This window comes from Mauremys mutica, chromosome 13, assembly GCF_020497125.1.
Source record: "Mauremys mutica isolate MM-2020 ecotype Southern chromosome 13, ASM2049712v1, whole genome shotgun sequence".
NCBI lineage: Eukaryota > Metazoa > Chordata > Testudines > Geoemydidae > Mauremys > Mauremys mutica.
In genome coordinates, this window is record NC_059084.1 from 54,324,312 (window position 1) to 54,337,798 (window position 13,487).

General features: G+C 45.5%; 1 protein-coding gene across 1 annotated transcript; it reads right to left on the reverse strand.

Moving 5' to 3' along the window:
- Positions 1-6,093: 6,093 nt before the first annotated feature.
- LOC123347774 (olfactory receptor 6M1-like) lies at positions 6,094-7,747 on the reverse strand. The gene is made up of 2 exons (XM_044984969.1): positions 7,725-7,747; positions 6,094-7,078 (listed from the first exon to the last, which is right to left on the reverse strand). The coding sequence occupies exons 1-2, from the start codon at positions 7,745-7,747 to the stop codon at positions 6,094-6,096; spliced, it is 1,008 nt and encodes a 335-aa protein (XP_044840904.1).
- Between the last annotated feature and the right edge of the window lie 5,740 nt (positions 7,748-13,487).

A 13,487-nucleotide genomic window follows, 5' to 3' on the forward strand; every position in this document is an offset into this window, starting at 1 on the left:
AAACTAGAATATAAAATTGATAGATTCAATGGACTAAAAACTAGCTAATTGATAGTTCTCAAAGTGTAACTAAATTGGGAATCTGCATCACGCAGGTGTCTCCAGTAGGGTCCTGCAGGGATTTGTTCTTGCTCCTACATTATTTAACACATGTATCAATGACCTAGAAGAAAACATAAAATCACCAATAAAATTGGCAAGTGATAAAAATTGTGGGGGATGATAAATAAGGAAGAGGACCGGTCATTGATTCAGCATCATCTGGGCCATTCGGTAAACTGGGCACAAGCAAACAATATGCATTTTAACATGGCTAAATGTAAACACATCTGCCTAGTAACAAAGAATGTAGCCCATACTAACAGGATAGTGGTACCTAGGCTGGGAAGCAATGACTGAAAAAGATTTGGGGGGAGAGGTCACGGGGGGTAATCAGCTGAACTTGAGCTCCCCGTGCAAAGCAGTGGGGAAGTTCTGTGGCCTGTGTTACACAGGAGGTCAGACTAGATGATCACAATGGTCTCTTCAGGCCTTGGAATCCGAGTCTGACCTCCTGCATTACACAGGCCAGGTAATTTCACCCAGTGATTCCAGCATCGAGCTCCTGACTTCGCTAAGCGAGAGCCTACCTATTCTGGACAGAGACATCCAGTCTTGAACTGAAGACTTCAAGAGCTGGCGAATCCACCATGTCCCTAAGTTGTTCTAATCGTTATTACCCTAGCATCCATCCCACGCAGTTCAGACCGTCTGGATCCACATGGCAGAGGGAAGCAACACTGGGAATTCAAGGAGATGTTTAATACGACCCAAATGGAAAGCCTGTTGCTGGAGCTGTTTAAAACTGAGCCTGGACACAACGGACTGATGAAGTAATGCAGCGAGAACAATCCAGGACAGCTGACTAGATGGAGCCAAATAGTGGTGGCTAAGCTCTGTGTAGCCAGACAGAGCGAGGAAAGAGTTAGAGGTAAAGTGAAAACTTTGTGGTTTCTCTTCAGTTTCAAAATTCTATTTCTGTGATCAAACTGCAGCTGCTGCATCTCATTTCTTGGCCTCTGCTGCCCTCTAGAGCCCATTATGTTTTACTCCTTTAAATCTTTATCCTTCCCCAAATAAACGGAGAAAGGTTTCAAAAGCGCCTAAGCGGCAGATTTCTCAAGGTATTTAGGTGCCTGTGACACAGACATGCCCAGATATACCCACACAGGTATACGACCTCTGTGTCTGACCATCTCACTATTTCACTGAAGGGTTGGGAGGTCTCTGTTGAAAACTAAGAGGTAGCTGATTGTTGTGGGTCTTGGAGAGAGAAGGGGAGTGAGGTAATAACTTCTGTTGGTGAGAGCGACAGGCTTTCGAGCTGACACCATTGAGGTGTAACAGGCCGATGGTTTGGCTGCACACACACACACACACACACACACACGCTGCCACAAAGGCAGAAGATGTCAGTCTCAGCACATTCTTTACACCAGGGATGACACCCTAGTTTTATCAACAACCCCCTCTGATTTATCTAATTAATAGGAAAGAACCAAATATGCAATTCTGCCTTGCACACCAGATTGTGTTACGTGCTTACCGACTTACTAGCAAGTACAAAACTATTAATCTGACTATTTGACAGTGATTTATGGGATTTCCCTTGTTTATCCCGATTGTACCAGGAAGGTCACAATCACCTTTTCCTTGTCCTGTATCCAAACCTGGGACATTCCAAAAACAGATCCAGAGACCTAGTAACCCCAGAAGGTTTTGTTTGCCCTCCTTCCCTGAAGCATTAGTCAAAGGTCTTATTCCCCACACTAGGCCAACAGTGCTTCTCTATTACTAGCCAATATATGACCCATGAAATACACTTTGTCCCTTACCGCCTTCCACGTCGTAAGCGCATGTTCCCTTCCTTCCAGGGACGACTAGGCCTCTGCCCCCCCTTGCCCTCAGGGTGTTCATCTTGGGTTCATCCACTCTTCACCCACAAAAATTGCATTTGGTGGGTGGGTCCCATCCCCTTATTTCTCTCTCTGCCGACAGCTGGTCAGCCCAAGGGCAGTCTGTTCAGCTACACCCTTTTGGCTTGTTGCCAAGGTCTTTTCTCACCCCTCCTGGTTATCCAGGGCCTGTGTCGCCCATCCCTCCAAGTGTCCTATGGGTGCAGCCTCCTCCTGAGAGTCCCAGGATAAGGGCTCTGACAAATGCATGACTCCAATGGACCCACTTAATTCACCTTTGTTTTCTTTCTCTTCTTGCTCTGTCTCTCTGGGAGCGTCTCCTCCCTTGCCATCTCAGCGGCTTGCAAGAGCATGTCTAGGTTTCTCCAGCCCCTCTACGTTTCCTTCCGCTTTACCTTGCCCAGCGGGTTTTGTTTCCACCCTCCAGGCTCCTCCTACCCCACTTTGCTTCCCTGTTGTGAAGGGATCCCCATCCGGTCTATGGAGCTGGGACAATCCATCCACTACACCTACATCTTTCCGCCTGAATGTCCTCTTGATGTCCGAGGGCACATTGGCCATGGGACTGAATTTCTTGATTTTGACCCTAGCTCCAGGAAGCATCCAGTGGGGATTCATCAACTCTCACCTGATTGGCCAACAGGAGGGCGCAGTGCCCACCACCTCTCTTTTGGTGCCTTCTCCTTACATTACCGAGAGAGAGCAGGGACTGTCTTCTTCCCTGCCTCGGGGTCTCTGGTCCACCACTGAATGGGGCAAACCCACAGGCCATGAATGGACGGTCTCTTTTTATATGTCCTTCAGGTCCACACTGAAAACACCCTACGGCTTGAGCGCCTCAGGGCTCCTTCCTCTTTATTTCCTCGGTGCCCTTTCCAGCCGTAGACTCTCCTCCACTCCTTCTCCCCAGTCTAGTCCCCTAAACATCTGACTCACGCTGGGAAGGCCCAGCCCTGCAAACACATCTGTTTAGTTTAACTGCAGCACCCAGATTGACTGGCTGATGCCTCCTAGCCCATATATTGTTAGGGAGACGTTGACAAAACTGTTCCTGAATCACAGAGTCCCCCCCAGTCTCCCCCCCAGTTTGGGGATCTGGCCTTTCCAGACTGGGCCACAGTTTAGTTTCTGTGCAAACACATGGGGCCATAATCCCCCATCCTGCCATGCTAAATTGCTGGTGATATTTCCCCCCTTGGACAGGCCAACCTGGTCCAGAACGGCTGCCTTAAGCACACCAGAGTCTCTTGCATGAAGATCACAGGGAGACACATATGCTGCCTCTGCTGCCCAGTTACATAGGGTGTGGACTCACAGTGTTCTGTCCCAACCAGCTCCAAAGGCCGGTATCAAAAGTAACCAAGGACACACCAGGGTCACCTGCAGGCCTCCACCTTAGGGAGCTGGCCCCGGTACCCAGCGTCCGTTGCAGGACTCACCAAACTTTGCAGGAGTTGGTGCTGTATGTGGGCTTGTTCTCGTATACGTTCCTGCAGGCTCTGTAGCTGCTCCACCGACCGGGCTGGCAGGACCTGTCTCTCCCGGTGGCAGGACTGCTGGAAGGCCTGCAGGGTCTTCTCCATCGCCGTCTGCTGTTCTCCGGGCCATTGTAATAGCTCCTCCAGGGCCCAAACGCCAACCCTTTCCACTTGCTCTTCACCAGCACAGCTAAGGCAGCTCCTAGCCAAGCCTTCACTTGTGGACAGGGGGTAGGACCCCACGCCTTAGCCTTGAATGCTGCCTTCGTGTGCCTGATATTGAGCTAATTAGCTCATCAGCTTCCTACCCGGCAGTGTGGCTCAGTAACCGGGTGCACCCAGACCCACAAGGCCTGCCCAGGGGGAACCCAATTAGTACTAACGGTGACCAGAGTGCTTGCTTTGGTGCCAGCTCTCAGCACTGTCACAGGCTCCACAGTGCTTCTGAAAACCCCCGTTAGGCACCCAAATACCTTTAGAAATGCGGCCCCAAGGGACTTAGCAGCCTAATTTACACTTCAGTTTGGTGCTTTTGCAGAGTGTATCACACATGCCTGCTTCCAAATGTAACCCGCAGGTCCAGTAAGGAGCCATCTCAGTGAGAGAGCTAGAGAGGAGAAGGGGAGAATCTCTCTGGGAATGGGCCACAGGGGATGGATCACTTGATGATTCCCTGTTCTGTTCACTCCCTCTGGGGCACTTGGCACTGGCCACTGTAGGGAGACAGGACACTGGGCTAGATGGACCTTTGATCTGACCCACTGTGGCCGTTCTTATGTTTCCTAAGAGCTCTGCTGTTAAACAAAGCCAACACACGCATATTCCAATAACCCAGTATGGCCATGCAGAAACTAGCTCGATTACCAGGTCTCATACAGTATTAATAAACTATTGCGGATCAGCCCCATGACTTTCCCACGGTGGCTCAGTGGGCGACGGAAGACTGACCTCTCTAGAGGGTGCAGCGCCTGGTCAGCTGTGAACACTAGTTGTAGTCAGGGTAAAGCATTGTGCTTGGTACTTGCTAAGTGACTAACTTTTCATTTCCTTGGTTTTATGGGCCAGGCATCTTGTGCACATGTACAAACTGGAACAGCTTCCCAATGACCCTTTTTGCATCATGTAAGGTTTTTAATGCTTTATTGAAGCTGAAGAGTTAGACAAAAGGAGACAGTGATGGGCAGAGTTCCGGCAGTTATTAGAAGCTTAGTTACTGACTGAGAATATTTTATCCATTATCAACAGCTGTGGGCCCTGGTTTGTGTGCATGGCCATTAATTTATAATATGGCTAACAATTAAAAATAACCCTAAATCCAGTATGTAGGTACCCAAAAAGCTACTCAGCATATCAGATGTACTCTAGATGGGTGATACCTTTGAGGAGAGTGATGGTGGCCAAAGAAAACCCAACCCAAAGACTTCCTATTACAAAGGCATGAAGAAACCCCAACGATTATATTGACAATTAACCTAAACTCCAAGAGGCCCTAGCTCAGCCAATCACGTATGAAAGGGATTTCAAAGAAACCTGCGTTGGCTTCCCAACTCCACTGAATTTCAGTTTCCAGTCCTCAGGTTAAGTAATTTCTTTACTTGGTATACATGAGTGTTCCCGTTAAACTTACACTGGGAAAATCACACGCTTATTCTTAAGAATGTGCTTAAATGCTTTGCTGACTGGAGATGGGACTATGAACTATCTTAAAATTAAACCTGCATTTAAGTGTTGTGAGGAACAGAGATGGAAGTGGAAGTAGAAGTAGGCAAGTGATATGACCAATGTATATGACATTGATGAGACCAAGACTGAAATACTGTGAAAAATGGTGAGGGTGCAGAGAAGAACCACAAAAATAATTCATGTCGTGGGAAAAAAGATACCTGAGAGTGAGAGATTTAAAGAGATCAGTCTGTTAGGATTATCAACATGAAGATTGAGATGTGACTTAATTATGATGTAGAAGTACCCTCACTAGGAGAAAATATCAGGCATATCAGAAAGTTAAAGCAACAAAAACAAAAATCAAATTAGAAAGATGATACAAATTTTGAACATTGAGGGTGATTAATCAAACTACCAAAGGGCATGATGGATTCTCTATCTCTTGGTGTCTTCACATCAGGACTGGATGCTTTTCTGGAAGATGATTCAGCCAAACACAATTTATTGGGTTCAGTCCAGGAGTGACTCGGTGAAATTCTCTGGTCTGTAATATGCAGGAGTTCAAACTAGTGGATCTAATGGCTTTGAAATCTGTGGCTCTGTGAACTCCTGAATTCACAAAGTTAAGCAAATACTTTAATGCTTTGCTGAATTGAGAGAGAACTGCACTCCTGGACTTAAAACTAAGCATGAGTTAGTGATTTTTCACTTAGTGCTGTGATTGTTCACTTGGTCTCATAATTACCAGTCTTGAGAACCACTCAAATTCCTCTCACCCTGGTTTCGAGATATACTAAATGACGAACAGTGGTTAAAATGTCCCATTAGGCCAGTGGCTCTCAACCTTTCTAGACGACTGTACCCCTTTCAGGAGTCTGATTTGTCTTGTGTACCCCAAGTCTGAACTCACTTAAAAACTACGTGCTTACAAAATCAGACATAAAAATACAAAAGTGTCACAGCCACACTATTATTTCTGGTTGAGAACCACTGCATTAGGGGATAATCTTTTTGTAGAACAGGAAGACCTTGTTCTGGGCTACAGCCTCCTTCAGGGCCTGTTTGACCTGCTCGTTCCTGAGGGTGTAGATGAAGGGGTTGAGGGATGGTGTCACCACGGAGGTCAGCAAGGCCACCACCTTGTTGAGCTCCAAGGAGCTGCTTTCAATGGGGCGGACATGCATGTAGATGTGGGTGCTGTAGACGATGCTGACCACTGTGATGTGAGAGGTGCAGGTGGAGAAGGCCTTTCGCCTGCCCTGAGCCATGGGGGTCCTGAGCACCGTGGTGATGATGTACAGGTAGGACACTGCAGTCACCACCAAGGAGCTCAGGATAAGCACTGACGCCATGATGAAAATGGCTGACTCCAGGACATGGGTGTCCTTGCAGGACAATTTAACCAGTGGTGTAATGTCACAGAAGAAGTGGTTGACCACATTGGGGCCACAGTAGGGTACCTCGGCGACAGCACTGAGTGGTCCAAGGATATACAAGAAGGCCCCAGTCCAGGCCCCAAAGACCAGCACGGAGCAGACGTGGCTGTTCATGATGACTGTGTATCTCAGTGGGTTACAGATGGCAACATATCTGTCAAAGGACATGACAGCCAGGAGGAGGAACTCCGTCACCGCCAGGAAGAAGTAGAAGAAGCTTTGTACCATGCAGCTGGTGAAGGAGATGATCCTGCTCCCGAAGAGCAAACCGGAGAGGTGCTTGGGCACCGTGACAGAAGTGAACAAGATCTCCATGAAGGAGAAGTTCCACAGGAAGAAATACATGGGGGTTCGGAGCCGGTAGTCAGCCAAGGTGATGGTGATGATGACCAGGTTGCCTGAGAGGGTGACCAGGTAGAACATGAGGAAGAGAACGAAGAGGAAGATTTCCATCTGGCGGCTGAGGGGAAATCCCTTTAGGATAAACTCAGTCACTCTGCTCTCGTTGCTTATTTTTACCACTTCTTGGTGTGGAATATAATGTCTGCAAAAGAGGAAAAAATGTGGTAACCAAGAGAGAGGATACCCATTGTGCTAGGTGCTGTACAGACACACAGCCACTGGATGCCTGATCCTGCAATGATTTCTGCATGTGTTAAACTCTACACACTGAGTAATCTTATTGCTTCCAGAATCAGGGACCTCTGGTGAGAAAGGAAGTCCTGTAGGGAATTACCAGCTCAATTCTGAACTGTCTGAAGTAGATCAAGACGAGTTTTCATAATTTTGGAGACGGTTCAGAGAAGAGCCATGGTCACTGAAAGCTGTGCCATAGAGGGATAGACTCCGACAGTTCAATTGTTTGTTTTAACAAAAAGAAAGTGAAAGGGTGACTAGATCACAGTGTATAAGTACCTACCTGGGGAACAGAAGTTTGATAATGAGTTCTTCTGCCTTGCTGACAAAGGTATAACCAGAGCCAATGGGTGAAAGGTAAAGCTGCCCAAATTCAGATTAGAAATAGGGTGCAAAATTTTGGTAAATTAAATGGTGTAACAATGTACCAAGGTTGTGGTTGATATTCCATCACTGGCAATTTTTACATCAAGATTGAATGTTTCTCTAAAAGATCTGCTCTAGTTCAGTTATTTTCAGGAATTATTTTCAAAAGTCCTATGCCTTTGTTTTACAGGAGGTCGAACTTCATTATCATGATGGTGCCTTCTGCATTTATAATCTATTAAATCAGCCAAAAATCAGACCTGTTATGTGTCTCTGTCTCTAACGATCTACAGAAATACATTTCTCATCAGATCAAAAGAACTCAAGTTCAATTAGGAGTGAGTTTTTAATAAAACCTAAGAAAATAAGAGATCTTTATGACTATATCATTCTTTGCAAAACAGATTCTCAGAGCTATGGAAAATAATAGAAAAACCAACTCATTTGTGTTCTTATCACATTATATTAGCATTAATGTTAAATATTAGTTTCAGTATTAAACCTTTTTGCTCAACTTCTGTTGTTCACTTACAACTTGTTAGTACCTTGTAGTTCTGCAGAATATTAGGAGCGAAATATGATGCATCCTGTTTCTGTTTCTCTAATCTGTCCCTAATGTTCTACTGAACAATATTTTTATCACCAAATCAGAAGAAATCAAGTTCAATTAGTAACAAGTATTTAAAAAATCAGAAGATAAGATCTCATCATGACTCTTTCATTCTTACTGAAGCAGATCATAGACTCATAGAGTCATAGGACTGGAAGGGACCTTGCGAGGTCGTCTAGTCCAGTCCCCTGCCCTCAGGGCAGGACTCAGTATTATCCAGACCATCCCTGACAGGTGCTTGTCTAATCTGCTCGTAAAAAACCTCCAATGATGGTCAGGGCTATGAAAACATCAATGCAAAGCATCTCCTATTTGCATTCATATCACATTGATAATTGATCTTGATGTTACTGTAACAATGTTGAAATATCAGAGGGGTAGCTGTGTTAGTCTGGTTCTGTAAAAGCAGCAAAGAATCCTATGGCACCTTATAGACTAACAGACGTTTTGCAGCATGAGCTTTTGTGGGTGAATACCCACTTCGTCGGATGCAAGACTTGCATCCGACGAAGTGGGTATTCACCCACGAAAGCTCATGTTGCAAAACGCCTGTTAGTCTATAAGGTGCCACAGGATTCTTTACTGCTTTTAATGTTGAAATAGTAACGTTATATGCTTATCAGTGTTTATGACCAGAAGGCACCATTAAGCCTAACTTCCTGCAATAACACAAGCCATAGAATTGCTCCAATTGCTATCTGCATTAGTATGAGTTTTGATATCTGATCAAACTATATTAATCATTCATAACACATTAATTTTAAATTCCAAAACAGCAAACTAATAATACAACTTTTCTCTGGACTTCTTGAATATACATAAAGCCAGCACAACTCCTATTACAACTCACTTAAAATCAACACAGTAATCTCTAAAACAGCCAAGTGGCCATACACCAAATAATTCAAGATACTATTAAAACCAAAACCATGTCTAGCCCCTTTTTGCAGAATCCTTAAATTGTCCATTCATGAGCTTTTCACCTGTAAATATCAGTCATACATTTCATGTTTTCCAAAGGGATACAATTATGGAAGCAATTAAAATTATACTGTAACTTGTTGTTTTTTTTAATTGATCGCCTTCAAAACTCTGTTTTCTTGAATCCTTGGTTAGTGTAATTTGGCACTGCTACATGCAAATCAATGGAGCTATGCTGTCTTTTTTATGATGGCTGAATTTGTGGCCCAAAATACAGATTATTTTTCATTGTTTATGTCTTTTATTAATTAAAAATGTTTTGCCTTCTCCTCCTATGATGAATCTAAAGGTGTTTAACCAGTTTCTGTCTTGTTATTAACTAACAGATGGGTACAGTGAAACTGACTTCACAAAGTTCTGTCAAATGTAGAAATGAACTACGTGGTTTTTTCCAAAAATAATTTCCTGTCTTTCTCTCTCTTCCCTCTCCCACTCCGATAGTCTTTCAGTTTTATGGCTTGATCCTGAAAACATTTTGGCCCTGATTCTGCAAATTGATTTCTGTGGGCACAGAGGTCTGCCGGGTTGAAACAGGATCTTAGGCAGAAGAATATCATTCCTCACAAGACCAGTCTCACTGACTTCTCAAACTTTTGTACTGGTGACCCCTTTCACATAGCAAGTCTCTGAGTGTGACCCCCCCCCCGCCATTATAAATTAAAAATACTTTTTAATATATTTAACACCATTATAAATGCTGGAAGCAAAGGGGGGCTGGGGGTGGAGGCTGACAGGTCGCGACCCCTCCATGTAATAACCCCCAGTTTGAGAACCCCGGACTTAGTAGGATCATTCATGTGAGTAGAATTACCCCTCTATGTAAGTGTTTGACCTTAGTGATCTCAGGTGTTGTTTGTAACAATAGCCAACACCGCACAGGCAAACAGAAATGAAATATTCAAGTGGTCAGTGTCCCTTAAACACACATGAAGAACCGAGAATGAAAATACTTACAGCAGGGCTAATCCTTGTGGTGATGCCATCAACTCCCCTTTTAACAAAGCCCCTCCTGAAGCCAGAAAGTCAGAAGAAATCAGAAGAGCTGCCCCCGACACACCACCAAGAAGCCTTCCAAAGAGCTGCCTCCCCCGAACTGATTTTTGCACAGGTATTGCTCCCAAGGTGTAGTAAGGTCTCCACAGACTAAATCTGGCATCTCTTGTTAAATGTATCGCGTGCGCGGTATCTTGGCATGACTTTGCCTTGAAAAGAGTCTTTGAATTTGGGTGGAGCTAGAGTCACTGCTCTTTATTCTCCTAATAAGGCCTGTTCGTGCTAGGATTTTTGTATTGTTTTCCATCAATGTATTATCTCTTATTTCACTTGACTATAAGAAGCCACAATTCCACGTGCATGGAAATGGCTATTCCATTTAAACACAAGGGCTAATTGACCACACTCCCCTTGGAGCCTAATTAATTTTTCTGATTATGGGTTGTACGATGACAACAGTTCAGTTACTAATCCAAGGAAGGCAAGTGCACTCATTGAAGTTAAGTGTAATTTTTACCAGTAACGCCAATGGGCACAGAATCAGGGCCTAAAGCATGAAGTTCTGAAGTGGCTTTCAGTGGAATTCAGAGAGCTAGGCCAACATTTATCCTAGGAACTTATGAGAGAGAGAGAGGTGCCAAATGACCCTGTTTCTAAAGCCCATGGGAATTAGACACCTAAATCTGTCTCTTAGGCTCCTTTGCAAGCCCCATTCTTAAGATAAAGATAGGAGTGGAATATCTAGGGTTTCGTTGGAGGAGATTCACCAGCATCGACGGGACTGTGCCTCTTTTAAGCCATGGAAACAGTGTCAGTTCTTGAGAATGGCTGGTTGCAGTGGTTAGGACACTAGAGTTCGACTTGGGACACCTCTATGCAGTTCCCTGCTCTACTGCAGACTTCCTGCGGAGCCTTGGGCAGAACGTTGAATGTCGCTGAACCTCAGTTTTCCCATCTTTGAAAATCTCAGCCCCCAGGGACAATGACAACATTGTGCATTGCATTATGGAAAGATTACAGTTAAAAACTACACTATGTAAAGGGGTCAACACACTTATTTATCTACCTCGGGAACTTATGACCCCCCATTGCCATAACATGTGAGCATCTCCCAATCTTTAATCTCCTAACGTCTCTGTGAGGGAGACAAGTGCTAGTATTCACATTTCAAAGGCAGCTAAACAAGACAAGCCCCCAACTCCCATTGAATTTTAATGGGATTTAGAGGCCAAATTCCTTTATTTTCCTTTGGAAACCTTAGCCATAATTGTTCAAATATGGACTACTCCTTCTAAGTTCTGGTTGGAATGATATACTGGGGCAGTGAGTTCCACAAGCTCATTACATGCTATGGAGCAGAGGGAGAGGAAGACAGGTCTTCATTTTCAGTAGTGACTAGTAACTTTGGGTATCTGGATGGTTTTGGTGCTGGACTAGAAACACCTTAAAGAGTCCAGATTTTCAGAGGGTGGAATCAGGGCCAATCTCAGGCTCAGGCATCGAGAATCCCAAGTCACCAGCCTCACTTGAAAATTTGGGGTTTGAGCATCTGGGAAATTAGGATTGTCAGAGTCAAACGAAGCTTAGGAATTTGGGAATAGCAAGCCAGTATGGATGTAAGACTTGCCGTCATTAAGTGGTAAGGTAGGTGAGGTAATATCTTTCATTGGACACCTTGCATGGGTGGGAACTTGCGTGGGAAGCTTTCACAGAGCTCTTTTTCAGGTCTGGGCGAGGAAGCAGAGCGTCTGAGCTAAGTGCAAGTGGGGACAGCAGCTTGTTCAGCAGATGGGGTAACACACGTGGGAGGCAGTCACTTGGAATGACGTGGGCAATGGGGGTTAGGCTGTTTTGCATAAAGGGTTTGAAGTGGGCAAGGAAGGGTAGCCGGCGTTGTGGTGTCTTACAAAATGGTTGATGTTCTACCTGCCACTTTAGGCTTCTGCATCCAACCATCTGGTGCCACTGAGAACCTCAAAAAACCCTGCTCAGCTGCCACCTAACCCCAGAGATGACTAAAACTCCTGGGTGCTGAAGTTTCTGCTAGTGAGTGTGTGCCTGGACACCTTAATTTACATGCCTAGATGCCCATCTCACAACGAATGGTCCTCAGGCTTGACATTCCTCTGCCTAGCTCCCTAGTGGGACCTAAGCTGTTTCACATTGTCAGAGCACAGCTAAACGCATCACTGGGTAGAACGTCTCCCCCACTGCTGGTGCTTCTTGCAAGCTTCGGATCCTACCTCCAAGAGGGACGGAGTTAGGCCAGACCCCTCTCCTAGCATTTCCTACTCACTAGCCGAGGGAATCACCACTCAGCAGGCTGGAATTGATTAATCCAATGCTGAAGTACCTAACTCCCCCCATTCATTGTAGAGGGAGCCCAAGCACCTAACTCAGGGTTGTGAATTGCACTAGCAGGCAGGAAGTTGGGCACTTAAATCCCTTTAAAAACCTGGCCATAGATGCCTAACCCAGAGCTGTAGGTTCCATTGGGTAGCAAGGTGCCTAAAAGTCAGCAATGCCTTAGCCCCTTTGTGGATCTGGCCTCAGACTTCCTAACCGGACCACAGGAACTCCTCACTTAACGTCCCGGTTAACATTGTGTCATTGTTTCGTTGCTGATCAATTAGGGAACATGCTCATTTAAAGTTGTGCTATGCTCCCTTATAACATTGTTTGGCAGCCGCCTGCTTTATCCACTGCTTGCAGCAAGAGCAGCCCCTTGGAGCTAGCTGGGGGCGGGGGCTTGGAACCAGGGTGGACCAGTAGCCCCCCTATCAGCTCCACCAAGTTCCCTGTGCAGCAGCTGCCCAGCAGGCTACCAATTGCCGGGCAGTTCAGCTGTCTCTCCCCGCATTGCCATGTGCTGCACCTGCCCTCTGCCTCCCCGCCCTCCATTCCTGCTCCCTTGTAGAGTGTGAGGCAACATTAATAACAACGTGTTAACCCTTGAGGGCTCAGCTAAGTGCTAGTTCATCATTTAGAAGTAAGGCATTCCCTGGGAAATATCCCTCCCTCTTCTACCTTCTGATCGGGACTGTCCATACAAAATTGATCATTTCTACCCATGGGAAGGAGGCCCTTAAAAAATTCCACTAGGATTTCAACAATTTTCACCCCACCATCAACCTCAGCCTGGACCAGTCCACACAAGAGATCCACTTCCTGGACACTACGGTGCAAATAAGTGATGGTCACATAAACACCACCCTAAACTGGAAACCTACTGACCGGTATACTTACCTACATACCTCCAGCTTCCATCCATCCTCCAGGACAGACCCAACAAGGAAACTAACAGAACACCACTAGCCATCACGTACAGCCCCCAGCTAGAACTTCTCCTAGCATATCATCAACAATC